Source organism: Muscardinus avellanarius (assembly GCF_963383645.1).
Source record: "Muscardinus avellanarius genome assembly, chromosome: 13".
NCBI classification, from domain to species: Eukaryota; Metazoa; Chordata; class Mammalia; order Rodentia; family Gliridae; genus Muscardinus; species Muscardinus avellanarius.
In genome coordinates, this window is record NC_137799.1 from 93,874,024 (window position 1) to 93,900,292 (window position 26,269).

Here is a 26,269-nt window from a genome sequence, read left to right on the forward strand (position 1 = left end):
CTTTGGGGGTAAGGTTTGGGGTTTCCTAGGAAACTTTTTATCTTAGGGCTGTGGCCTGTGGAGAGAGGAGCTGGTTCAGGCCTTAAATGGCCCCAGCGTCCAGGACCACCTTGTCTCATCACAGAGGGGGCCCTTCCTCGTCCTGCTACGGGGAGGCGTGGCAGTATTCAGGCTTATGATCAGTGCTGAGAGGAGACAGGGCCCACAGGGGTTCTCGGTGTGACTTCGTCATCTCCTGAATTTCCCCCATACCTGGCCCACGGCCAGCAAACATGGCAGCGCAGGGCTTGTTCTGTGGTCGCGGGGCGCCTAGGCCCTCTGGCCACATTCCCTGCCTCCGCTGCAGTGGTGCTGGGCCTTGATGCTCGGGGTGAGAGGAGGGCGAGGGGGGTGCGCGCAGCGGGGGCGCGCGGCCAGCCTTGCCTGGTTCTGCCTGAGCACCGACACTTGCTTCTGCAGGCTGATGTTCTCCTCCTCCAGCTCCGAGTAGTCCTGCAGCAGACGGGCCTCCCGGAACTTGTACTCCTTGATGTCATCGCGCAGGCGGCTGCGCTGGAGCTCCACGTTCTGGTTGATCTGCCGGGGCAGGGAAGAGGCAGGTGTGAGCCACACGAGGGGATCCGTGTGGCCGCCTACAGGGGTGGAGGCCACGGCAGTGCACTGTGGAGGGGAGAGCCCACGTCTGCAGGTAGCCTTCAGCCTTCTCAGCTGTGGGACCCAGCAAGCATCTCAGGCTCTCCATCTGGGGAATGGTGGGGTTACTCTGCTAGCGGGCTGGCAAACGGGGCACCCATGGCACAAAGCCTGCGATGCTCACAGTTAGACCCAGAGAAATGGACACACGTCCACCCAGAATTCTACATGAAAACGACCCCAGCAGCAGTGCTCACGATGCCAAAGGCTGGAATGGATAAACAAGATGTGGTCCACCCATACAATGGACTGCTATTCAGCCACAACAGGGAATGCCGGCTGACACCTGCCACGACATGAAGGAACCCTGAGGGCATCCTGTGGGTGGGAGAAGCCAGTCATCAGAGCTCATGCACTGTGCATTCATATGAAACCGCCAGAGCGGGCAAACCCACACAGACAGAAAGTGGGTGCCAGGGGATACGAGGGGCGGGAATGGCTGTGCAGGCTAGGGGTACAGCTCAGTGGCAGACACTTCCCTGGCATGAAGTTCAATCCCTAGTGCCTCAAATAAATAAAGTCTGGAATGATGCACATAGCTATAAATATGTTAAAACCCCTCAAATGCATACTCTAAATGGGTAAACTGTACGGGACGTGAATTATCTTGATAAAGCTGTCAAGAACTAGTTCCTAGCCAGGTGTGGTGGTGCACGCTTGTAATCCCAGCATTTGGGAGGCTGAGACAGGAGGATCACAATTCGCAGACAGCTTCAGCTACTTAGTGAGGCCCTCTGCAACTCAGTGAGGCCCTGTTCCAAAATAAAGAATAAAAAATAGGGCTGGGAGTGTCACTTGGAGGTAGAATGCCCTGAGTTCCATCCCCAGTAACACACACACACACACACACACACACACACACACACAAAAAAAAAAAAAAAAAGAAAGAAAAGAACTAGTTCCTGTCTAAGAGTTACCTGGGAAGGGCCAAAAGCGCAGGCCGGCCTCCCTCCCCTCTTTCTTCTGAAGTACAGGGACTGAACCAAGAGGTGCTCGCCCACTGAGCGATGTCCCCAAGCTTTAGAAAAAATCATTTTAGCCGGGCATGGTGCACTCGTGTAACCCTGGTATTTGGGAGGTTGTCAGGAGGATGGTAGGTTCACATCAGCCTCTGCTACTTAGTGCGGCACTATTCCATTGTTTGCTTATTTAAATTTTTTTGTGGAACTGAGGAGTTAACCCAGGAGCATTCTACTTCTGAGCGACATCCCCAGCCTGATTTTATTTATTTGCAAACAGGGTCTCACTAAGTTGCAGAGGGCCTTGCTAAATTGCCCAGGCTGGCTTCAAACCTGCAATCTTCCTGTCTCAGCCTCTCAAGTACTGGAATCACAAGTGTGTGCAATCACACCCAGTTAGTGAGGCCCTAATTCAAAATAAGAGAATAAAATAAGGCTGGGAGTGCAGCTCAGAGACAGAACGCCTGGTTCCAGTTCTAGCACCCCATGCGCAAATGCGTTTTTAGAAGGTCTCGCTACGTTGCTGTGGCTGGCTCGGACTTGTGATTCCCGGCCTCAGTCCCGAGTCACTGGGATATAAATATGTAACACAAGGATAACGTTTAAGGTTGATGGCAACACTGGGAGCTGAGAAGGCAGACCGCGGACCTGCGGCTAGCCTAGGGCAGTGGAGGTAGAATGCCCCAGTACCAGGGGAAAAAAAATTATGGCAAATAACCTCTTGTGGAGCAACCCACGTGGGCAACAAAGTGAACACAGTGGAAACAGACCCCACATGGGGAGGAAGGGCAGGCCACAGGCCACACCCTCATCTGGGGAGACGGCGGGTGAGGAGGACGTGCAGGGAGGGAGGCCAGGCCTGGCACAGCTGCCTGGGTCCCGCCCCCCAGAGCTGCCCCAGCTCTCCTGTCTGCCTGCTCAGAGGTGCCGCAGGGGTGGCCCTGTGGACACCGGCTGGCTCCTCCCGCAGAGCAAAGGGAAGGCGAGAGCTGAGTCCCCTGCTCCCCCAGGTCTGCAGGTCGAGACCGGCGGCCTGGGAGGCACTCCAGGCCGCAGAAGGGACCCGCAGGCCCTGGGGAGCTGCGCCCCGCCAGTCTGGCCCAGCAAGCACACTAAGTTCTGCCCCACACCATGGCTAGGCCTGGGATCCAGGGCCTCCCGCTGTAGAGTGTGTGGGCCCATGGAGGCCAGCGGGTAGACGGCCCTGTGGTAAGACACAAGGATGGAGAGGCACGCGCCAAGGCACACAGGCCTGGCACCACCCAGGGGCAGGCGAGGCACCGCCTCTGCCGCCATGGCAGGGCCCACACACCTTTCATTCCATGGTGATGGAGCTTCCTTCCCTGAAACAGCGAGCGTGGGCTGTGAGGCCCGCCCGCACCTCCACCCAGCACAGGCCCAGCTGGCCCACGGGGATGAGGGTAACTCCTCAGGTTAGCACCTTCTCCCAGGTGAGCCTGTCTGTCGTTAGCACAGATGTGGAGGAACGGGTTTACAGCTAACCAGTCCAGCACCCCCTCCCTCGTGACCCTGGCAAGCAGGCGCGACATCAGCCTGCCTTAAGGGGTGGTGTGCAGGGGCGGGTGCCCTCCTTGTTGGTGTCTGTGGAATCCCCAGCCCATCCACCCAGGACTCTTGTCTCTGCACCATACCTTGGGCAGCTCCCGCCCCACCCCTTGCTGGGACTCGGTGCGTGCCCAGGGCCTGCTCTTCCCACCCACCTGAAGCTCTTCTGGCCTCTGACTCTCCATAAGGGAAATGGGGGTGCTGCTTGCCCACCTGCCAGGGGCCTGGACTCCAGGAAGGCTGGGACAGACATCTATATCAGGTTCTTTTTGTGTGTGTGTGTGTGGTACTATGGGTGGAACCCAGGGGCTTTTCTACCTCTGGGCTATACTCTCAGACCTATTTTATACTTTATTTGGAAGCAGGGTCTCACTAAGTTGCTGAGAGCCTCACTGAGTAGCTGAGGCTGGCTTTGAACCTGCGCAATCCTCCTGTCTCAGCCTCCCAAGTACTGGGATTACAAGCGTGCGCCACCACGCCTGGCTTATCTCAGGCTCTATGCACAGCAGAGGTGGCGCCTGAGCTGCCCCGGGCCCCAGCAGCCTATGTAGTCAAGTGTGACGGGGCACTGAGGGGTTACCAGGGCAACGAGGTGTGAGGCAGTTAGAGCCACGGGACACAGGTCCAGTCAGTCTGCCACCCTGAGCTTCGTGTCAGATAAAAGAGAGGCAGATACCTAGACGAGAAGTCGCCAGGGAGGAAGGGAGGCGGGCTACGGGGCAAGGCCACGGGCAGCGGGCATGATGCCTGGGCAGGTGCCGAGGGCCCTCAAGACCACACGGTGCCCTCCCCAGCCCACGAGGACACACGCCATGGCAGTGAGGGAGGACAGCCACAGCAAGGGGCCACGAGGAGCAAGACGAGGGTGCAGTAGGAGAAGGGTGAGCAGGGCATGTGGCTCAGGAGAGAAACTCTGGGGATATGAGACAGGATTTCCTCAGTAGCACAAACAGGAACTGCAGGGACCTCCCCACCCTCCCCGTCTTTGACTGACTGAGCTCATTTCCGGCCCAGCAGGGGTCACTCAGCCCCCTCAGGAGCAGAGGAGGGACAGCGAGGGTCAGGCAGGCCTTACCCCATCTCACAGGAGCACCTGTGGGGAACTGAGACCAGCCTAAGGGCATTAGTCCCAAAGGCTGCCCCCAGGCCCTGGGGAGAAACTGCTCCCCGCTGTGCTGGCCCAAGGCAGTGCCCCAGTCCTGGCATGCTACACTGACAGCCGTGGGTCCCATGGGCTTTGACTGCTGCGCTGCCTGGTGTCTGTGCTCGGCAGACTCCTGGCCGAGAACATCCACTGCAGAGGATGTAGCCAGAAAAGGACAACGCGAGGTGAAGGAATGCAGTGTCTCCTACAAGAAGCTTCAGAAATTGGGAAGCCAGGCGTGGTGGCGCACGCTTGTGATCTCAGCACTTGGGAGGCTGAGACAGGAGGATCACACAGGTTCAAAGCCAGCCTCAGCTACTTAGTGAGGCTCTCAGCAACTTAGTGAGACCCTGTTTCCAAATAAAATATAAAAATAGGTCTGGGAGTATAGCCTGGAGGTAGAAAGCCTCTGGGTTCCACCCCCAGAACCACAATAAATAAATAAATAAATAAATAAATAAATAAATAAATAAATAAATAAATAAAATTTAATAAGGAAGGAAGGAAGGAAGGAAGGAAGGAAGGAAGGAAGGAAGGAAAGATAAGGCTGGGAATGTAGCTTGGATGTAGAATGCCCCTGGGTTCAATTCCCAGTACCGCCCCCCACAAAAAAATAAATAAAATTAAAAAATAGGGCAGGGGTGTAGCCCAGAGGTAGAATGCCCCTGGTTCAATCCAGGGGCATTTCAAAGCACTGCAAAATAGAAAAAAGAAAGAAAGAAAAACAAAACTAGGAACTGAGGCTGGGACCGAAGAAAGGCTTACCCAGGCTCAGTGAGGGGCAAGGCCAGTGTCTGCCCACCCCCCACTAGAACCTGGAGGCTGACCGGGCCTCAGCCTTCTCAGGCCTCCCCGCACTGCCTCTGCAGGTCTCTCCTGGACTCCGGGGCCCAGCTTTGTCCCTATGGCTGGACTGCCAGTTGGACCAGGCCTGTGGGGCCCTCGCGCTGCCATCCCTGCCCTGCGGCAGCCCCACCACCAGGTACAGTGGCACCCTCAGGAAGCTGCCTTCCTCAGCCAAGGAGGCCAGCGATGGAGAGGCCTGAGCCCACAAAAGGGGGGCCGTCTCCTGGCCCCAGCACAGGGCAGGTGGACGCTGCAGCGCTCCTGTGCTCACCGAGCGAGTGAGAACAGGAGGATCGCTCAGGTTCAAAGCTGGCTCACCTCCTTCAGCTCCTGGGCCACCGACGCGAGGCGCTCGTTCTCTGACTGTGTGTTGGTCAAGACGTTGCGCAGCTGTTTCAGCTCCGTCTGCAGCTCCAGCACCTTGCGCACGTAGTACTGCTCCTTGGAGGCCGACTCCTGGATCAGGCTCTCTTCCCGGCTCTCACCATCTGCGGCCACCTTCTTGTGGTTCGTGTGTGCCTGCCCGAATGCCTGCATGAGGAGACAAGACACTTGTGACACTAGTGTCTGGGGCCACTGAGCCCTGGAGGGGGTGCCTCAATGTGGGAGGTGAGCACGCCCCACTGCGATGGAAAAGAACTAGGTCTCGGTGCTGAGGACTGGGCGCCAGGTGGACACGTGTGTCATGTCTACTTGTGGCGCCTGCAGGGAAGCCCCTGAGGACAGCAGGGCCTACAACTTGATCGACCCGGCTGCGTGGCACAGACAGCCCGGAGCCGTCCACAAGGCGCTGGCTGCCTCCCCACTCTGAAGGGGAAAGCTAAGGCTTGGAGGACACACTGGCTACAGCGGGCAGAGGTGGAGAAGGCCCCACCCAGTGGCCAGATGTGGGCCTGTCCCTTCACTTGCTCCAGGGTGGGACATGGGCCAACCACTCAGAGCCCCAGGCCCCAAGGACGACAGTGTGGTAAGAGAGAGCCCAGCGATAGCACGTCTCAGACAGGCCGAGGAGCAAAGGGCCCTGCGGCTGCCGAGGAGGCCCTCCAAGCCAGCGCCCAGCGAGCTCACAGGGGCGCGCGCTGCGTCAGTCTTCAGGAGCCTGGCCACCCCTGCTCCCCTCCCGTGCCAGGCCAGGGTTGCCTTTCTTGCTCCTCTCCCTTGGCTCACGGAAGGGCCCAAACCAAGAGATGGGCCACTGACGAGCAAGAAAACGAACGGCTCCTTTTGGCCTTAAAAGAGAAAAGGCAGCCCGGCATGCTAGCACGTTTGCAAGTACTTGGGAGGCTCGGACAGGAGGATCACAGGTTCAAGACTAGCCTTAGCAACTTAGCCTTCCACAACTTAGTGAGGCCCTGTTTCAAAATAAAAAGAATACAATAGGGCTGGGGGTAGAGCTCAGAGGTAAAATGCCCCGGGGTTCAATCCCCAGCACCCAAAAAAAGTGTGGGGAGAGAGAACAGTTCCATTCATTTACTACGTGAGTTCAGGAATTCACACTGGGTTCGGTCACCAGCACTGCAACAATAAATAAAAAGACAAATCCTAAAAGGAGCAAATCTATTGCAAAACCACTACATCCCAAAACAAAGATCAGAACACACAGGACAAGGAGAACATCCACCTGCCAACAGGTGGGATCCACAGCACTCTCTCAGGAAGACCGCACCACGCGGCTCCGCCCCATGTGGCCACAGGCGACGGACCGAGTACGGAGCCAGGACTGGAGCCCCCAGGTCGGGAGGGCGGCGTGACTGGACAGCCAAGCAGAGGCAGAGGATGTAAGAGGTCCAATGAGAGGCAGGGGTGATAGCAAATGTGCACTGTGCAGGACAAAAGCCAGCCAACTCTGAAACACAGCGGAGCCCAACGAAGCCCAGAAAAAGTAGCTGAGCCCAAAACACAGGAAGCTGAGCATCAGTGGAGGGCGGGTCGACTCCAAGGAGTGTAACTCGTGGGCAACTCACGTTCCCACAAGAAAGGAAAAAGTATTTGAAGACAAAAATGTCTGAAAAAACTCCAGATTTGATGAAAATCATAAATATTAGCAGCTCATCAACCCCAGGCCCAGGAAGTCAAGTACACCAAGGCCTAACGTCACATTGTTTAAAACCAGTGATGTAAAAACACTGAGATCAGCCAGAGGAACAGCACACGTGACTCGGGGCGGACGCAGGCCTCCCTGACAAGCCCGAGGCAGCGGAGCGCCATCTCAAAACAAAACAGCTGTTCCCAGAACACCCCACCCCACAGCCGGAGGACACTGCACACAGGGACTCAAGACGTCAGATGCACAGAGGCCGAATTACCTAGAGCGGACTTGCACGCCAAGGGGTGTTACATACAATTCCTTACACAAAAGAAAAATGGTGCAGATGCAAAGCTTAGTCTACAAGGAATGAAAGCAGAGGAACGGCTCTGTGGGCGAACATAAAAGACCCCGCGCATTACTTAGGCCTCTTTAAAATACATTCATCGCAATTCCTGTAATCCTCATAAAAATTTCAAAACCTTTTGAAGAAATGGAAAGAGCCAACTTTAAAGTCCTCTGGGCAGCTTGGTGTGGCCTCAGCACGTGGGAGGCGGAGGACAAGAGGGTCACAGGCTGGAGGCCCCAACAATTCAGGGAGACCCTCCACACCCAGAGAGGCCCGCTTCAAAACAGACACCAAAGGGTCTGCGAGTGCAGCTGGGAGGTAGACTGCCCCGAGCTCACTCCCCGGTACCAGAACAAGTAAACACAGGGCAGGGAGCAGGGCCACATGCCTGTAACCCCAGGTAATTGGGATGCTGAGCAAGACCCTGCATAAATATAAAAATTAAAAAGGGCTGGGGATGAGGCTTAGTGGTACAGTACTTGCCTAGCATGTCCCTGTAGATTCTCAGTACCATAAAAAAAAAAGAAAAACAAAAACGATTATTAATGGTCAGAGTGAAAATCAGTGGGGTGGACACAGATGACCATTATTAGGAGTAAGAGGCCACAGCACCAGAGACCCTGCACCTAGGGGAACTGTAAAGGAGTATCAGAAGGTGCTTTACGCCAATAAATCAGACGAGACAGACACCAGCCCTGAAAGACACAAACTGTCAAAGCCACTGAGGAAGAAAGATGACTTGAATAGCCTGGCATCTAGTGGAGCAATTAAACATGTAGTTTAAAACTTTCCCACAACCAACCTACGACAGACCAAACTCCCTCATAAAATATGGGTACAAAAGTCTTCATAAAATTTTGTCAGAGCCAGGCATTGTGGCACGCGCTTGTAATCCCCGCGCTTGGGAGGCTGAGACAGGAAGATCGCAGGTTCGGCAGCTTAGTGAGGCTCTCAGCAACTTAGTGAGACCCTGTTTCCAAATAAAATATAAAAATAGGTCTGGGGGTATAGCCTGGAGGTAGAAGGCCCTTGGGTTCCACCCTCAGTATCAAAAAAAGAAAAATAAAAATGAAATTTTGTCAAACATGAATCTAACAGCGAGGCATGGTGGCACAAGCTTGCAATCCCAGTATTTGGGAGGCTGAGACAGGAGGATCATAGGTTTTCAGCCAGCCTCAGCTACTTAGTGTAGCCTTCTGCACATTAGTGAGACCGTGTTTCCAAATAAAGAATATGAAATAGAGCTGGGGGGTGTACCTCAGAGATAGAATGCCCCTGTGTTCAATTCCTAGTACTGCAAAAACAAAAAATCCCCAGACAAATAAAAATCTGCCAATATATATAAAAAGGATAAAGACATCATGAGAAAGTGGGGCTTTTCCAAATAGGGGGTTAATTAATATTAGGAAAAAAAATCAATGTCGGTTGGGCGTGGTGGCACACGCTTGTAATCCCTGCGCTTGGGAGGTGGAGACAGGAGGATGGCGCAGGTTCGAAGCCAGCCGTGCTGGCTTAAGAGACCCTGTTTCCAAATAAAAAAGTATAAAAATAGGTCTGGGAGTGTAGCCCGCAGGTAGAAGGGCTTCCAGGAACCCCAGTACCACACATACAAAAAATGTAACTAAGTATATTATCACAATTATATGACAATCTCAAAAGATATAAGAATCGCATCTGACAAAATTCAGTATCTACCTCTGATAACAGTGGGCAAAGCCACAGGAGGCACGAGTCTGCTAAAGGGCATCTCCCCAAGCTCCCAGACAACGTCACTGGTGGTTAGGGCAATCCCACCACTTCTGCTCAACAGTGGTCGGGTGTGTCCTGCCCCAGGGGCGAGAAAGCCCCAGGCACCAGATTCGAAAGGAAGACGTAAAAATCCCTGTATTGCATGATGGTCTATGTAGAAACCCAAAAGAATCTACAAAAAAAGCTTTTAGAACATGGTTACAAGATTAATATACTAAAATACTCAAGACATAAAAATTAAGTGTATTTCAGAAAGCTTTTTTTTTTAAATTTGGTACTGGGGATTGAACGCAGGGGTATTCTACATTCGAGCTACACCTGCAACCTTATCTTTATTTTGGAATAGGGTTTAAGTTGCTGAAGGGTCTAAAGTGCTGAGGCTGACCTCCAATGTTCGACCCTTCTGTCTCAGTACTGGATTATAGACATGTACTACCACATCCAACTTAGAAAGCAGTTTTAGATGCTATTTATAAAGCTGGGTGTGACTGCGCATGCTTGTAATCCCAGTGCTTAGGAGGCCGAGGCAGGAGGCTCTCAAGTTTACGGCCAGCCTCAGCTACTTAATGAGGAGGCCCTCTGCAACTTAGTGAGGCCTTGTTTCAAAATAAAGAATGAAAAATAGGGCTGGGAGTGTAGCTCAGAGGTAGAATGCCCCTGGGTTCCATCCCCAGTACCACAAAAAAATGCCATTTATAAACTGGGTGTGGTGGTGCATGCTTGTAATCCCAGCATTCAGGAGGCTGAGACTGGAGGATCGCAGTTTGTGGACAGCCTCAGCTACTTAGTGAGGCCCTCTGCAACTCAGAGACCCTGTTTCAAAATAAAACAATAAAAAATAGGGCTGGGGTACAGCTTAGAGGTAGAATGACCCTGGGTTCCATCCCCAGACCCGCAAAAACTAAAATGTCATTCATAATATCAAATATTAACTATTGCTTATGCTTAAACTTGAGAGAAGATATGCATGCAAGACTTGTATGCTAACAACAAAACATCACTGGGAGAAATAAAGAGTTAGGGAAATGGAAAGCTGCTTCTTCACATGCGTGGATATCAATATTGCTAAGATGCCAATGTTCCCGATTGAGCTATCAGTTTACCACAATAGCAATCAAAATATCAGATTTTTCCCCCTAGAAACTGATCAGCTGGTTCTAAAATTCACACAGAATCTCAAAGGACAACAGACTAAATAAACAGCCTAAATAAGACTAACCCTACCTGATTTGTGTGTGTGTGTGTGTGTGTGTGGTACTGGAGGTGGAACCCAGTGGCATCGTACCTCCAAGCTACACCCCAGCCCTATTTTTTATTTTTGAGACAGGGTCTCAGTGAGTTGCGAAGGGCCTCGCTAAGTAGCTGAGGCTGCCCACGAACCGCAATCCTCCGGCCCCAGCCTCCCAAATGCTGGGATTACAAGCGTGTGCCACCACGCCCGGCCCTTCCTGATTTTGACACTATTATTACTCTATTTTGTGGTACTGGGGGGTGGAACCCAGGAGCTTTTCTACTTCTGGGCTATACTCCCAGACCTATTTTTTTATATTTTATTTGGAAACAAGGTCTCACTAAGCTTCTGAGAGTCTCACAAGTAGCCAAGGCTGGCTTTGAACCTGTGCAATCCTCCTGTCTCAGCCTCCCAAGGGCTGGGACTACAAGCGTGCACCACCACGCCCAGCAACACTAATTATAATGCTATGGTAATCAAGAGGTACAGCGTTGCATGAAGACAGGAAAACAGATCTACTGAACAGAACAGAGACTTCAGAAACGGAGCACAACTAATTTGACAAAAGCAATATGGTGGGAAAAGAATGGGTTTAAACAAACTGTGCTCAAGTAAAGAAACATTCAAAGCCCAGGCCTATGGCGCACTCTTGTAATCCCCGTCCTTGGGAGGCTGAGACAGGAGGATCATGGAGGTTCGAAACCAGCCTTATGAGGATCTCACCAACTTAGTGAGACCCTGTTTCCAAATAATGTATAAAATAGGTCTGGGAGTGTAGCCCAGAGGTAGAAGGCCCCTGAGTTCCACTCCCAGTACCTTAAAAAAAAATTCATGTTAATAAAATATCAGGTTTTGTTTCTGAAGAGAGCAGAGGTGCTTGCTCCCAGGCAGCCACTCTAGTGGCCAGACAAAGTGCCTCAAGAGTTGTACCTAAAGCATCTTTAAAAATATTTTATAAAGAAAAAGCATCTACAGGACCCTTTCTGGTCCATGATTAGTATAGTATAGTTTTATTTTTGTTCCTAACTTGTTCCATGTTTCTAAGTTGAAAGCTTTTTCTTCAGGAAACCAAGGAGAGCATTCTTGTAGAGAGGAGAGAAACTGCCTAAGTTGTTTAGTGGAAACCGAGATACCTCTTTTCTTGAACATATGTTTAGCGATATCGATGAAGAGACCTCTTTCTTTTGATTCAGTATGACACATCTTTAACGTAATTGCCCTTCTTTAACCTGTTTTACCAAGACAGGGGGTCTGCAGCACCCTTCAGCAATCTGACTCTCTGAAATTTGGGGGGGTACTCACCAATCGTGCCCCGCGTTGGGCGCCACTTGCCGGGATCCAGCCCTAGCAGGATCGTGTGGTTGGTGAGAGAGGAGTCGAGGTCACGAGAGAAGAGACTGACACACGAGATCAGATGCAAGCTTCTCTAACTTTATTCAGGACTTGTTACAGTTTTTATGCTTCCTTTCTTGGCAGGATATACAAAACCAAGTAGAAAACTTTAAGGATAGAAAAAATCTTTAGCCTTCAGGGCAGGGCACCAGACATTTAATAAATCACAGAAAGTATGTTTTGTCTCATATTATAAGGTCAGCTTGAACTTAATCTTATATATTGGCCCAGACTTTGTCCTTGGAAAAAAAGACCCTCGATGACTGAGTCTCTCACAGCCGCTGCCCATCTGTTTTAGTTATAATGTTTATATATAAAATTTTAATTATACATATTAATCCAAATAATTTTTTTTTGGTGGTACTGGGGTTCCTGGAAGCCCTTCTTCCTCCGGGCTACACTCCCAGACCTATTTTTACATTTTTATTTGGAAACAGGGTCTCCTAAGCCAGCGCACGCGGCTGGCTTCGAACCTGCGCGATCCTCCTGTCTCTGCCTCCCAAGCGTGGGGATTACAAGTGTGCACCACCACGCCTGGCTAATCCAAATAATTTTAAAATAATTATTTTGAAGGAGGAGAGGCTAGTTATTTTTGCGGGAACTCAAGCCTTTGCGAGTCACCTGGCCGAGCCTTTGCTCGAGGCCTGCACGAGATGCTGTAGCAGCATGCCATATGAAAACTTACACGGAACAATCCAGCACGAATGCCGTATGCCCCTGCGTCTCAATGAAGGCTCCCGAGAAACAAGTCTGACACACTGCACCCCAACCTGGAGCACACAGCCTTATGAGCCAGAGCCAGCTCAGGCCGCTGTACTCAGCTTACAGGCAGGAGGCAGGTGAGATGGGAGAGGTCACTTGGCCCATTTGTTTGAGTTTCTTCTGACCAAAAGCACTCCTGACCTCACCTCGCACAATCCTGTAGTCTTCCCCGGGCGCCTCTCCCTCTTCCCATCGCAGGGTAGTTCACTCCCTCGTCCCTTCCCGAGGAGGTGCTCAGGGAGGGGTGCTCCTGTGTGACGGGGGTCACCAGCTGTGGGCATTTCCTCACCATAGATCTCCCAGGTGGTGCGCTGTAGGAAGGGGGCCCTAGGTGCAGCCTCCACCCCATCCCAGCCCCCCACAGTCCCCAGCTGCTCTAGGTTAGAAAGAAGACAGGGAGGCAGAAGCTACAAGCCCCCGCCCTCCTGGACCAAAGCACGAGGTTTGTCTGGGCTGAGGAGGCAGCGCTGTGCTGCCGTCTCCCGGGGACCGTGTGGGCAGATGCTCTTGCCGCAGGCTCCTGGTACACACCCTGCCTACTGCTCTGAAGCTGCCCAGCCTCAGCAAGACCCAGCATGGCTGGGAGAGTCCAGGCATGAGGTCGCAGCCAGCCAGGCGCCTTCAGGAGGGAGCCGAGCCCGGGTGTGTTCCTAGCCAAAATGCAGCTCCCCAGGACATTGGTCTCCATGTCAGCCACACCCACGTGGACAAGGCACGATCACGTGTCTATGGAGAGCCAGAGCCAGCGGGGGTGGGCAGGCTGGAGCTCCCCTCGGCCATGGCCTCTGCCTGGCAGAGTGGGCATGGGGAAGGCACCTGTGTGGCACGGGGGCGGGGATCCAGGCCAGGAGGAGGAATCACAGGGCGTGATTCACAGGAGCTGGACCTCAAAACCAAGCTTGGTGGGAAGGCGGCCTCAGGTGAGTCCAATGTGGGCAGCCACGTGGGAAAGGAGGTCGGGGCCTCTGAAGCCTCGGGAGTGGCAGCAAGCCGCGAGGGCCGGCGCAGCCTGTGGCCCCGGCACACAGCAGCCGGCTCTGGAGTCACCCTCCCTGCCCACTCAGGCCGCGTCTCGCAGGCGAGCCCCGCTGGGCTTTGGCCAGCCCTCTCTTGCTCATCCTAAGGGCCAGCCGTGCTGGATGACCTCATCCCTCAATGCCAGCAGCACCTGTGAGCCGTGGAAACCACCCTGTGGCCAAAGCTGCCGCAGAGGGGCACACCCTGTGTGTGAGTGCTCTAGGGCCCAGGGCGTGTCCCTGTCCCTCCTTGGGCAAGCCAGGAGAATCCAGCCTGGGGAATCTTCGTGAGGACAGGTGCGGGCTGCAAGCGCTGTCCAGCTGTGACTCCAGCTGTGAGCACCCCTATTGTGCCACCTCTCACCTGGCTACAAGGTGGCGTGGTGCACTGGGTCGGGGTGCCCACAGCTTCCCAACTACAGAAGAGCAGCCCCAGCCAGCACCACGTTGGCCAAGTTGGCCAGCCCCCACATGCCCCCAAGGCCGCACGCCCCAGCCTGGACTCGACAGAGGCTGCCTGGCTCCCCGACAGTGCCTATGAAACAATCGCCTTGTTTTCAAAAGAAAGCCACCCCCCCTGCCCAGAGAGCACTGGGGACCCGCGGGACAAAAGCAGCCATCAGGCCCAGCGCTGGAGGCTGACCCTTAGTCTCTGATGACTTCCACAGGGCCTGGCAGCAGGCCTCCTGCTGGGGCTGTGCTGGGAATTCTTTCTTCCTAAACCAGTTCTGGCGTCTGATGCAGCAGGCACAAGGCTTGCCAAGGCAGGGGAGCTGGCCTCAGCATTCTGATGAGACCAGGCTTGTTCTAGGAAGCAGTTTCCACAATGGCCTGGGATCCTCCACTCCTCCGTCTGGGCCGGTTCAGGACTGCCCACCCATACACGGCAGCAGGCCTCGCTCTTGTTCCTGAAGGGCCAGGATGCCCACGCCAGGGCGGGCCCAGCTCCCTGAACAGTTGGGCCTGGGAATCCCGGGAATCCTTGAGCTGCACCATCTGCCCACCCTGGCACGGTGCCTGGGCAAGGGCCCTCCTGCCACCTGCTAGGGGGAAACACTGCTGGACTCCTAGTCAGGGCTGGGGAAGGAAGGGAGAGGGCGTGATCCTCATCTGCTCCTAAAGCCAGGCCTACTTGAGGACGACCTTGCAAAACACCTATCTTTCTAGCCAGCGTATCGGAGTGCCCCAGGAGATGGCATCTGCGTCCCCTTAGCCTTGTGTCTCAGTGTTAGCACTTGACTGAATGCCGCCTGGTGGGCACCAACGGTGCAAGGCTGGTGGACACGGTCCGGCACTCAATAAATACCAGGGAACCCAAGAGCTCACACCTGTAATCCTAGTACTTGGGAGGCTGAGACAGGATTGCAGGTTTGAGGCCAGCCTCAGCAACTTAGCCAAACCCTCTTTCAGAAAACGGGGACCCAACACCCCAACACCTCTGAGGAGCTGGGGTGGCTGGAGGCACGTGGGGCGTGAGAGGCTCCACTGCAAAGTTGGCTCCATCCTGGGCAGGTCTGCACGGCTGGTCACTAGGTCAGGACTCCACGGACACCAAACAGCATCAAACCTTATCAAATTCAAGATGAGGCTCAGGCCTACTACACCAATATAAACACAAGTTCAATATTATTATGAGATAAGAGAATTCATAGCATTAAGAGATTAAACTCACAATAAAGACTGATTAAACCTTCTGTGGTCCAAAGACCACATACAAAAGCGTCAACCAGGCAGAGAGCCCAGGCTCTCTGCAGCAGCAAGTGGCGAGCCATGACTGGCACGGACACCGAAGGCAGCGGCGCTGCAGACACGGCCTTCTTTTTTTGAAAGGAAATTATATCAAAAGGGGATGCAGTACATCTGAGTAATCTGAAAAAGGAAGAAACTCCAAGTTCATGCTTATGTAACACGGAAGAACAAAATATAGTCGTTTCTAAGATTTCTATAAGTCTAACTCCATCCTAAAAATAAGTATTATGGAAAACCATGTTAGCATGCACCCAAACATATGACAACTGAAAAGATTATCTTTTAAATAATGTCTGTATCAGAGAGGGCATACAGAACAAAACAACAGGAAACCGAGTAAACAAAAAATAGAAATGTATCCTATCAAAACTGAGGGACACTGCCAAGTAGTGCGCTGGGAGAGGCGCTGCGCTAAAAATAAACACTAATGATAACAGAAACAGCGTGTCTGCTGGGGGACTGGAGACACTGAACAAAGGAGCAGGGCAGAAGCACAGCAGAAACCAGACAGGAGAGAAGCAGAGGCCCTACGTGAGTGTACTTAGCCCGCTCACAGCGGTGTTCAGGTGGCAAACGCAGGCAAAGTACACGGCCCTCACCAGCGAGCAGCACTACTGAGCGGACAGCCCGGCAGCGGCGGGACTGCTGTGTCCAAGAGGCAGTCCAGGTACCCCGCGGCCCAGCGGGTCTCAAGTTCAGGTCCAGGCCCAGTGTCTCGTCCACTACCTCCTCTGCTCAAACAACGTTCACTGGACCTCAACAGATAGCCCTTCCAATGGGCAGGGGATCACAGATCTATCCTGCCCACACTGGACATAATCATGGTGTCCACCTTTTCAAAGTGGACAGCGGTTTTTAGTACATTCAGAGTTGTGTAACTATTACATTAATTTTGTGTTTCCATGACCTCTCAAAGAAACCCGCATCCCCATTTGCAGTCACCCTAACCCTCAGATCCTGACGTCCACCCTGCAGAGGACAGCCCTGGGAGGCTCAGAACATACCCTTCATCTGTCGGTGGCTGTGTGGGTGCACTGGCTCATTAACCTTCAAGCCGCACCATTAGGAGCTATGTGGTTTCCATCTCTATCTTCCGCTCCAAAGAAAGCTTACTTTAACTAAAAAAACTGCACAAAATGACAATCATCCAAACTATTATGAATACGGCTTAAAATAGAAAATCAAGTTTTATTTCTATTAAAAAAAAGAGAGAGACACAAGCCGGGCGTGGTGGCACACGCTTGTAATCCCAGCATTTGTCAGGCTGAGACCAGAGGATCACGGTTCGCAGACAGCCTCTGCTACTTAGTGAGGCCCTCAGTAAATTAGCGAGACCCTGTTTCAAAATAAAGAATAAGCCGGGCGTGGCAGCGCACGCTTGTAATCCCCACGCTTGGGAGGCAGAGACAGGAGGATCACGCTGGTTCGGAGCCAGCTGCGCTGGCTTAAGAGACCCTGTTTCCAAATAAAAACAAAAAATAGGTCTGGGAGTGTAGCCCAGAGGTAGACGGGCTTCCAGGAACCCCAGTACCACAAAAAAAAAAAAAAAAGAAAAGAAAAGAAAAAAAAGAAAAAAGAATAAAATATAGGGTGGGGGTGTAGCTCAGAGGTTGAATGTCCCTGGGTTCCATCCCCAGACCCGCAAACAAAAACAAACAAACAAACAAACAAACAGAGAAACAAGCCAGGCATGGTGGGACATGCTTGTAATACAGTACTTGGGAAGCTGAGACGGGAGGATCGCAGCCTCAGCAACTTGTGAGGCCCTCTGTAACTTAATGAGACTGTGCTTAAAAAAAAAATAATAATAATAATAAATTGGGCTGGGGATGTATCTTGGAGGTAGAATGCCTCTGGGTTCAATCCCTGGTACCACTATAAAAACAAACCAAATAAATTTGACACTGAATACTGCAATAGAATCAGACCCTCGCCCTTTTAATTCCAAAGCAACCCAACCATAAGGACTCTACCTGAAATGTCATCTGAATTCACAACACTAGAGCCAGAGAGAGTGCAGGGAGCCACAGCCACGCCCCTTCCTGGGCACTAAAGAGAAAGGGAACAGAATGGCAGAGGGTCCCAGGGCTGGTGGAGGTACTTAAACTGTGCATGCGATTGTAAGTAGAGCTTAAAAGGTTAATAAAACCCAAGGCCAAATGTACCCCCGATCTGATTATACTCCAGAGAGTTCAAGTACCCATTATTGAGGAAACAGATGGTATCAGACACAAGATGAAAGATCGGGTTTCCCTAATGCACTTCAGCAAAAATCTGATAGAACGTGGGGTCAGGCCAGGAAATGGCGAGGAGAAACAGACTGCAGGCTTCTAAAGTGCCATATGTTCCAAATCACCCCATAAACAGACGCAACGAATGGCTACAGAGGACCAGCCGAAACAGCAGGGCCGACTCTAAAGGGCTAGGGGCCCAGGGCCATGAGAGGGGCGCGGGTGAGAAGAGGGGACCCCTGCTTGTTGCTTCTCAGTAATAACTCAAGATAGGAAGACGGAAAGCGAGGCCCTCAGGGAGCACCAGACGAGCAGGGACGGAGAAGCACGCAGCAGGTGGGGACACAGCACCCATCACGAGAGGAGTTCTGGGGTCCGGAACTCCCACCGATGGGTGGCTGGGTAAGGGGCACCTGAGGCTGTGGCACTGCTTGATCCAGCTCTGATGAAGCCCAGGGGAGGCAGGAGGGGCGGAGGACAGCTGTTAGCAGGGAAGCCAGAGGAGCCTGGCCCCAGGGGCAGAGGGATAATCCTAGGATCTATGCACTTCACAGTTTACCCCAACACGCTCATTAGCTAATCACAGGAGGTATCAGCTTCTCTCAGAGGTGAGACACTGAACTCTGAGAACTGCGTCTCCATTAGCATTTCCCGAGGGTCGCCTGGATCCGGGAAGCCTGGACCCGCCGCTGGGAGGGCCTGTTAATTTGATCTGGCCGACACAGGTCGTAGGGGTCCCAAGCCCACCCCACTTCCCACAGGGACCGCTCACCTCCTGACACATGCCCAGGTGCAGGGTAACCGAGGCAGGAGGGGCCACCTGCCTGCTGGGACCTGTCAGTACACGGACGTGAGAGGGAAGGGCTTGCCCGGGCTTCCCTGGCACTGGCTCAGAGGCTACCTAGCACTGAAAACACCCGCTCCCCGTGCACAACGGTGGCCACTAGGAGCTGTGCCCCAATCACATGGCGGAGCAGACAGCGTGGGCTTCAGTGACCTGCCCCGGGGACGCCCGCACACTGTGTTGTATCATAGGCAACTCAGACTGTACCCAGTGGTCACCTGGGCAGCAGCCAGTCACTCCAGAAATGCCTGCCCTTGGGGTCGAGGCTGCCCTAAACACGGGCCCTGAGCATAACCTTACAGTGAACCACCCCTAGCCCCGTGGTGGGTATGGGGGTCTACCAGAAGCCTCTAGGGGAGGGCCCACACAAAGAAGAAAACCATCTAGAAGGCTGGACAGCTGCCCTCTGAGTGCCTTTCATCTCAGTCAGAGTGACACCAGGGCTCCAAAGGGACTCGTTACTGCCCTGCAGAAAGTCCTGACCACCACATCGTGGCCAGGGCGCAAGGCAGGCAGCAGTGTGGAGAAGCCCTGCCCATGCCTGAGGACCAGGGATGGAGCCCAGGCCTTGCCTCGCCAAGCAAGCGCTCCCCACCAAGCTGTGTTCTCACCCCTTTCAATTTATTTTCAGACGGTCTCGCTAAGTTGCCAGGCTGGCCTTAACTTGCAATCCTCCTGTCTTAGCCTCCGAGTGGCTGGGATTCTGGGGGTCACCAGTGCACTGGTTTCTGAGAACGAGCACTTGAGCCAGTCCCTGCAGCAGTAGGACGTGGAAGGGGGTCTGCACGTAGCCCCTGCAGCCCGGAGATGCTCCACCCCTCCTTCCCTCACAGGAGTGCTGTGTGCACAGGGCTCCTGAGCACGGTTCAAGTCCAGGCGCAGCAGGGAAGGCCGGACCCACTACACAGGGGGAAAAGCCCAGCAGCTCTCCCAGAACAAGAGGACCCCCACGAGCCAGTGCCACCCTTGGCCAGCACCCCGTCACTGCAGCTCAGGTGCCAGGCAGGAATGCAGACACACAGCGCGGGTGGGGTGCTTCCTGCCCGAGGGGCCATGCCTGCCCCGGGAGCATGGTAGACCAGAGTCTGAGGCGCCTCTCCTTGGCAGGTGTAGGCACGCAGAAAGCAGCTGTGGGATGAACAGGGGCACAGCTGGGAGGTGAGGCCCCACACCCAAGGGGGACAAGGGGTGTCAGGTCCAGAAGACAGACAGGTGAGGCTGGAGGGGCAGGGGGTCTACGGGTGCCGAGGAGAAACAGGGTGAGGGTGGTGGGGTGCTAGGTGGCTGGCTTTGCAAGTTTCTGAGGGGCACCTCCTCGTTCCTCTCTCCCCTCAGCCAGTGGAGGGGACAGAGCTCCACCAAACGGATGGTCGGAGCAGCTCCTGGGCTCACTCCTCTTGGGGGTCTCCCACTCCACCAGCACCCCGGGCTCATGCGCAATCCAGAGGGGCACAGCCATCCCAGGTAGATAGGCCCCGCCACGGCCGCACACACAGGCCAAGCGGGGAGCACTCAGGCCTCCAGGTGTAGACTGCACGGGGATGAGGTTCCCACTGTTTCCCCACAGGATTATTCTAGAAGCACAAACACTCCTGGGAGCAACTTAATCAGCCTGGGTGTGGCTGGGGCTTTGGAATGCTGAACATCCCAGGCCAGGCAGCCGTGTGCGTGTGCGTGTGCGTGTGCGTGTGAGACTCACCCAGAGACCCCAGGTTACTTGGTGGAGAGCCTACCTCAACCATCCCCTCGCAGCTGGCTCTTCCCATCCACCCCAGCGAGGAAGGGGTCCAGGAAGGACCTCCTGGACCAGCCCTCAGCTCCCCGTTCAAAGGGACTTCCTGGGCGCATGTGGGGGGAGCAGAGGGGACGGCCTCCAGGGTCCCCGAGGGGTAGAGGTCTCATCAGAGCCTCGCCACAATCCTACACTCTCACTCCACGGGTAAGCAAACTGAAGCTCAGAGAGGCCACACGATTCACCTGAGCGGGACCATGGGCTTCTCACGCCAAAAGCCATCTTTCTTCTTTGCAACAGGGTGGTTTTCTGAGCAGAGGAGATCTAGACAGATTCAGGAGCAGGGGGACCAGGGAGAGGGCTGGAGGTGGAACTGAGCCCTGAAGAACCAGGCCAGTGTCACCTGGTAGGTAGGCAGAGAGGAGGCCCAGCTTGGTGAAGCAGGAGCCTGGCAAGACTAGAAAAGGCTGAGGGGTGGAGCCTCCTGGGACTCAGGGGCCGGGTCGGCACAGAGCCTACTACCTCTGTACGCACCCACTGCCCAGGGGACCTCACTTGTCTATCTGCCCACATGCCACTGGCCCCTCCCATGACTCAGCTGTCCCTCAGCAAGAGGCTGAGGGGGCTAGTAGCCCCTCCCACGTGGCTCCTTCCCCTGGGTCCTACACGGTGGCAGCGGGATCACTAGGACGGGGGCCCACGGGGAGCCACACAGGGAACGGCACGGGCTGTGGCATGTCACTCCTACCCACAGCCCCTCCTCTGGGAGGCCCGCAGCATCCCCAGTGGCTGTCCCATGGCCAACTGAGAACCCCAGCTGGCCTGGGCAGTATCCAAATGCTAAGCTGCTTTTAGAAAACTGGGGATTCATCCGTGGGCAGGAGGGATTTATGCAGAACTGGGTGCCATTTAGAAAAGATTACACCCTAATTGCTCTGGTGTCAGCAGACCGGCTCCGGGCCAGCTGAGTCCTGGGGCTAGCACAGGTCCCCATAGACCCCAGCTTCCTGGCCAAGGACAGAGCTCAGTCCTAGGCCTGGGGACAAAACCTCCCCTCCATGGCAGCTGGCTGCCCCCAAACAAACGTCCACCCAACAGTCTGTGCTGGGGCGGACGAGGGGCGGTCAGGGGCAGCTGTCCAGCACGGGTCCAGCTGGGGGAGGGCTGGGGCAGGCTCATCACATTTTCACCTCCTTACTCTGTTTAGAAAGGGACACTGGCAGGGCAGGACAGGCTCAAGCTTCGGCCATCTCCCCAAGCCCCAAAGTGGTGTCCACCCCAGGCCCCGGCCGCGAGAGGGGCAGCGGAGAGCCAGTCGCAGTGGCAGCACCACATCCGGCACCAGCATCTTCAGAACCCCTGGTGCCCCCATGACCGCCACACACCCTCTGTCCAGGGTTCAGTGGTCAGTGACAGGTACCCCAGCGCACGTCCGACCTCAGGTCCTCTGCGGGTCCCCGCCAGAGGCTCACACGCCCTGAGGTGAGACCTCGCTCAGACCGAGGGGGCCAGGACTGAGGGTTCTGAGAGGCAGAGCAAGCGCAGGCAGAAGTGTCTGGTGACACAGCATCACGTCACCCTCAACACGGCCACCCTGGACATCCTCCTGCAGAGACTGCCCTGGTCTCTAGGTCTCTGCTATGGCTTGCAGCCTTCGGGGAGGCAGTGGGAGACGCCTGGGCCATGCCTCTCTCTTGGGGTCCAGTCCTTATGGACCTGCTTGCACTTGCGCTTCCCACCATGGCCAGCGCAGCGCGAGGCCCTCGCTAGCAGCCAGCAGATGCCGGCGCCGGGCGTGTGGACTCATCGATGACCAGGCCGCAAGTATTGTTAGAGCAACAGAAAATAAACTAAGACAACAGCCCAACACCACAGAAGCAGCGGCCCTGGTCCCGGTAGCAGTTCCGCTGGGCAAGCGCAGCAGTGGCCATGCCCCCGTACCACAACCCTTCCCCCAAGAGCCTCCAGTGTGGCGTGTGGGGGAGCCGCCCAAGAGGCATGCGGTGGGGCAGGCCATCCCTGAGCTCACTCCCTCACCAGGTCCATGACAACATGGTGTTTCAGACTCTAGTCAGTGCAAATGAGGAATAAAGCATCCCATGGCGGAGCGCTGGGGGAAAAGAAGTATGGCTGCCGGCAGCTGTGTGCCGGGCAGGGAGGCTCAGAAGTGAGACGGTGCACAGGCCACAGAAGACCCACAGGGCCCGAGTGCGGAGCTCCAGCCAGCTGGCCATACACCCATGGACAGGCGTATGCGCAGCCAGGGAAGCAGGGCCTAGGACCCCTGGGGAGGTCCCGGGACCCAGAGGCTGGCCACGGGGAAGATTCCCAGAGGGAAGTGACGGGGGCGGCACAGGCAGGAGCCAGAGGGTGGGCTGCCACTGAATGAGGTTCTCAGCTCCAGCTCCAAGGCAGAACCGCCTGTCATCCTTCAGAGGGGCCCTGCTGTGCGGGTGCCCAAGCAGAGCTCAAACCCAGACTGGCCAGCCACTGACCAGTTGCTGCCCTAATCAAAACACACACTGCTATCACCTGGCCGGCCCCTGCGGGAGGCTGAGCCCAAGTTGGGCCTGGACGAAGGAAAGGCCATGGGCTTTGTCCTGTGAGCAGACTTAGAAACAATCACACTGACCTTTTATAAAAACCTAACCAATTTACTAGGTGAGTCTGTTTTTACTCACGGTAAATTCCACTACTTCTTCTCACAATTAACAGAAAAGAACCATCACAAATTAACAGTGACCAAGGGCAACCCTGCCAGTCCAGGGATGAAGAGCTGGGTCTCTAGCAAACCCCAGGCAGGAAGGTAGAGGGAGACCTGGGCCCCGGCCCCATGACATACGCATCCCTAGAACCACTGTGCTGTCAAACAAGAAAGAGACCACACGACAAGCCAGGCGTGGTGGCGCACGTCTGCAATCCCAGTACCTGGGAGGCTGAGAAGGGATGATCAGAGTTTGAAGCCAACCTCAGCAGCTTAGTGAGACTCAGTTTCCAAATACAAAATGCAGTAGGGTTAGGGGTATAGCTCAGAGGTAGAACGCCCTTGAGTTCAATCCCAGAAATAAACAAACAAGCAAATAAACATAAAGATCCCACAACAAAAGCCAAAAGGCCTTGGAGAAAAATGGGATAGAGGAAAAATTTCATCAATGACATACAAGGAGAGATTAAAACCTAGTAAAATCATAACATACCGTAAAAAACAGCAAAATATTTGCAAAAGAATACTCACATTGTTCAATGGGATAGAACAGAGAGACCAGAAATAAAGTTCTACAAATATCCTCAACTGATCTTTGACAAGGAGCAGGCAATTTAGTGAAGGTCAGTCTTCCAACTAGTGGTGCCAGACCCACTGAGCACCCACAGGCCAGTCAGTCCTCTACACACTGCCCTACGCTTCCAAACAAACACACAGCGAGGAGAGACCCCATGAACAGCGCAAAACTAGAAAACTCAGAGAGAGAGAGAGAGAGAGACAGGAGAAAAGCTCTGTGACCTTGGGCCTGGTGATGAAGTTCACAGCACCTAAAAGAAAAATAACACGAAAGCAGAAAAGGCAGTGAAGTTTAAAAAGTACTGTCAAGGACACTGCAAGGAGAATGAAGAGGCAAACTAGAGTCTGGGAGAAATCATTTGCAAAACGGGATCAAAACACATAAAGAACACTTAAAACTCAACAAGTCTCAGCTACTCAGCGAGGCCTCTGCAACTCAGTGAGACCCTGTTTCAAAATAAAGAATAAAAATTAGGGCTGGGGTGTAGCTTGGAGGTAGCATACCCCTGGATTCCATCCCTAGTACTGGGGAAAAAAACCCAAACCCTCAACAATAAGAAAACAAGCAATTCAACCAGGTGTGGTAGCACATCTCTGCAATCCTAGTACATGGGAGGCCGAGACAGGAGGATTGCAGGTTCGCGGCTAGCCTCAGCAACTTAACAAGATTCTGTTTCAAAATAAAAATAGGCCGGGCGTGGTGGCGCACGCTTGTAATCCCCGCGCTTGGGAGGCTGAGACAGGAGGATCGCGTAAGTTCGAAGCCAGCCTCAGCTACTTAGTGAGGCTTTCAGCAACTTAGCGAGACACAGTTTCCAAATAAAATATAAAAAAGATCTGGGAGTATAGCCCAGAGGTAGAAAGCCTCTGGGTTCCACCCCTAGTACCACCAAAAAATAAAAAATAAAAATGAAATAGGGCTGGGGGTGTAGCTCAGAGGTAGAATACCCCTGGGTGCCATCCCTACTAAGACAGACAGACTCTCTCTCTCTCTCTCTCTCTCTCTCTCTCTCTCTCTCTCACACACACACACACACACACACACACACACACACACACACAACAAGCAACCCAACTTAAAAATAAGCAAACGATTAGAACAGGTATCAAAGATACACAAATAGCAAACAAGTGTATTAAGAGATGCTCAACACCACACCATCAGGAAACTGCAAATTAAACAGCAGTAAGATCCACTATACATCTATTAAAACCAGCCAGTATCGCCGGGCATGGTGGCGCACGCTTGTAATCCCTGCGCTTGGGAGGCTGGGACAGGAGAATTGCGCAGGCTCGAAGCCAGCCTCGGCTACTTAGTGAGACCCTGTTTCCAAATAAAATATAAAAATAGGTCTGATAGTGTAGCCTGGAGGTAGAAGGCCCCTGGGTTCCACCCCCAGTACCACCAAAAAAAAAAAAAAAAAAAGATTAAAAAAAATTAGCCAGTATCAGAACAGCGACAATAGTTGAGGAACCCGTCCTGGCTAGTGGGAATACAAAGTGGGCCGGTCATCTGGAAGACAGGTACAGTCTCCTACACAGCAGTGCTCACCTTAGTCCTGCCCCAGGAGCTCGAGACCAGGCGTGGGCAACTTACCAAGACTCTGCTTTGAAATCAGGAGAAAAATAGGGAGGGGGGCTGGTGTTACAGCGCAGTGTAGAACGCCCTCCCAAAGAGACCCAATGTACTTATATAACTAAGCAAATGATTAAATACCTTAGATCTCCAAAACACCTGTGCATAAATGTTTATAGAAGCTCTATGCTTGAGTGCTGAAAACTAGAAGAAACCAAGGTATCCTTCAACAGGTGAGCGGATAAATTGCTGTATATCCATACACTGGTGTGTGTGTGTGTGTGTGTGTGTGTGTGTGTGTGTGTGTGTGTGTGTGAAGAGCTATTGAGCCATAAAAAGATATGATTTTCTTAGTATTGAACTCGGACATTCCATCTATGAGCTACACTTCCAGCCCTATTTTATTTTTTATTTTCAAACACGGCCTAAGTTGCGGAGGCTGCCTTGAGTCTGCAGTCCTTCTGTCTCAGCCTCCCAAGTCCTAGGAACACCAGCATGTGCCACCATGCCCAGTTATGTGGATTAACCTTAAACGGATAACTGCTAAGTGCAAGAAGGCCGTCTGAAAAGGCTACGTACTATATGATACTCTGGAAAAAACAAAACTAGAGAGATGGTAAAAAGATGAGCGGCTGGCAGAGGTTCACGAGGGTGGGGCTTGAATGGGTGAAGCCACAGAAACAATTCTGTACGGTGTTGAAATGGCAGATAAATGACCAGGCATGTGTCAAAACTAGATAACTTCAAGTAACAATGAGTGATGCTTAATGTGCGTGAATTGAAAAAAGCATTTAAGAGATCGGGGGTCCCAGGATAGAACGAAGAACATGGCAAATACTCTAACTGTATTACAAATGAAAACACCAACACTGAAGGGAATGGGGGAATAGGGTGGTGATTTATGAATGTAACTTTTGGGGAAAGTAGGTCTATTAAACAAAAGAAAAAGGAATTACACAGAAGCCCTGAACCCTGGCTGAAAACGTAGCCATTCGGTGGACACCTTGGGCACTGCTATGTACGTGAGCAGGGGTGTAACAGTTCGGTTACCGCACGGTAGATGGGAACCCACTGTAATCCTGTGGGGAGTGGGAAGTTAAGGTTACAAGGACATGGGCTGACAA

At 53.4% G+C, this 26,269-nt stretch overlaps 1 protein-coding gene across 1 annotated transcript in view; it reads right to left on the reverse strand.

The window, feature by feature from the left end:
* BICD2 (BICD cargo adaptor 2) overlaps positions 1–26,269 on the reverse strand; it is a gene marked incomplete at both ends in the record, with an annotated part of 41,674 nt that overhangs the window by 6,527 nt on the left and 8,878 nt on the right. Inside the window, 2 exons of the mRNA XM_080708600.1 lie at positions 424–576; positions 5,527–5,739. Of these exons, the coding sequence (XP_080564726.1) occupies positions 424–576; positions 5,527–5,739 (366 nt within the window). The remainder of the gene's footprint in view (positions 1–423; positions 577–5,526; positions 5,740–26,269) is intronic.